Source organism: Anarrhichthys ocellatus, unplaced genomic scaffold (assembly GCF_004355925.1).
Source record: "Anarrhichthys ocellatus isolate YVR2014 unplaced genomic scaffold, GSC_Weel_1.0 scaffold226, whole genome shotgun sequence".
NCBI lineage: Eukaryota > Metazoa > Chordata > Actinopteri > Perciformes > Anarhichadidae > Anarrhichthys > Anarrhichthys ocellatus.
This window is the reverse complement of record NW_022280256.1, coordinates 68,532-69,987: the sequence shown is the minus strand read 5'-3', so window position 1 is coordinate 69,987 and position 1,456 is coordinate 68,532. Positions and strand designations below refer to the sequence as shown.

The following is a 1,456-nucleotide window of genomic DNA, read 5'->3' as shown; positions in this document are numbered from 1 at the left end:
ACACTTTATACACTTTACACACACATTATACACACTTTATACACTTTTAGTTTATCACGTTTCATTCTTCAGTCTGTTGTGTTATAATTATATCATTTTACTCTATCAAAATGTTCAAATATGTGGTTTTCACTATAGCAGTTTATTTATTCTTTTGTATTCATTTTAGGATATTTGATATAACCATAGTTTATGTATCATTCACACTTTATACACTTTATATACTTTATACACACTTTACACAAACTTTATAGACTTTATACACATATACATTTTATACACACTATATAGACTTTAAATACTTCACACAGTTTATGTTCCGTTAACATAGCATAACATAATGTATCACAGTAAAGTATAACATAAAGTAGAATACGTAGTACTACTTTATGTATTTTATTTATGTATCACAGTAAAGTATAACACAAAGTAGTATACATAGTACTACACGTATATTTAGATTTCCTCCCACAGTGAAGAACAGAACTGTGATCCAGATCTGATCCAGTGCACTTCCCTCCTTCCTCCCTCCTAAGTCCTCCTCTCTGTCCTTGTTTCCTCTCTCCTCGTGCAGCATGTAGGATGTGACGGACAGATCGCTTCAGACCAGCAGGAGGACCGATGTGGAGTCTGTGGAGGAGATAACTCCAGCTGTAAGATCATCAAAGGGAACTTCACCCGCAGCACCACGAAACAAGGTCTGAAAGAAAGTCTTTCAATGTAAAGTAGATGTTTCTGTTGGAGTCTTCATTAAGGACCAATAAAGGATTGTGGTTCCCTTTGACTAGGTTACCTGAAGATCCTGGAGATCCCCAAAGGAGCTCGACATCTGCTGATCCACGAGTTTAAAGGAACTTCTCACATCCTGGGTAAGAGGGGAGGAGGAGGAGCCTGAAGAACTTCTTATCCTTCATGTGGAAAACCTTGATTTCACTGTTTTCCTGTTCCAGCGCTGATGAACCAGGAGACGGGCCACCTCTTCCTCAACAACGAATACGAGCTCCCAGAATCCCGAGCAATGATCGAGAAGGGTGTGGCGTGGGAGTACAGCGGCACCGAGGAGCAGGAGTCCATCCAGACCACGGGGCCACTGAAATACGGAGTCCTGCTCATGGTCCGTCCGTCACCACAGGAGGTCCAACATGCTCCCGTTGTATCTGAGTCTAAGTCTGTGTCTCTGTCCATCAGGTGCGGTCTCATGGAGACTCTAAGGTGACGGTGTCCTACAAGTACGTCATCCAGGACCGCCTCCGGTCCAACCTGGAGTCCAACTTGGTGCAGGAGGATGCCATCTTCTACGAGTGGGCGCTGAAGAAGTGGTCGCACTGCTCTAAGCCCTGCGGAGGAGGTAATGCACCAAGTCCGGTACTCGGGGTGGTCACGTGGATAACCATGGTAACGGGGGGGGGGGGGGGGGGGGGGGGGGGGGGGGGGGTTGTTTTTGGTTGGCTGGGAG

The 1,456-nt window shown here is 44.8% G+C and overlaps 1 protein-coding gene across 1 annotated transcript in view; it reads left to right on the top strand.

Annotated features, from left to right (window-relative positions):
• LOC116400962 (A disintegrin and metalloproteinase with thrombospondin motifs 2-like) overlaps window positions 1-1,456 on the top strand; it is a 22,090-nt gene that overhangs the window by 17,824 nt on the left and 2,810 nt on the right. The window contains 4 exon segments of the mRNA XM_031879086.1: window positions 509-698; window positions 789-869; window positions 951-1,114; window positions 1,189-1,348. Of these exon segments, the coding sequence (XP_031734946.1) occupies window positions 509-698; window positions 789-869; window positions 951-1,114; window positions 1,189-1,348 (595 nt within the window).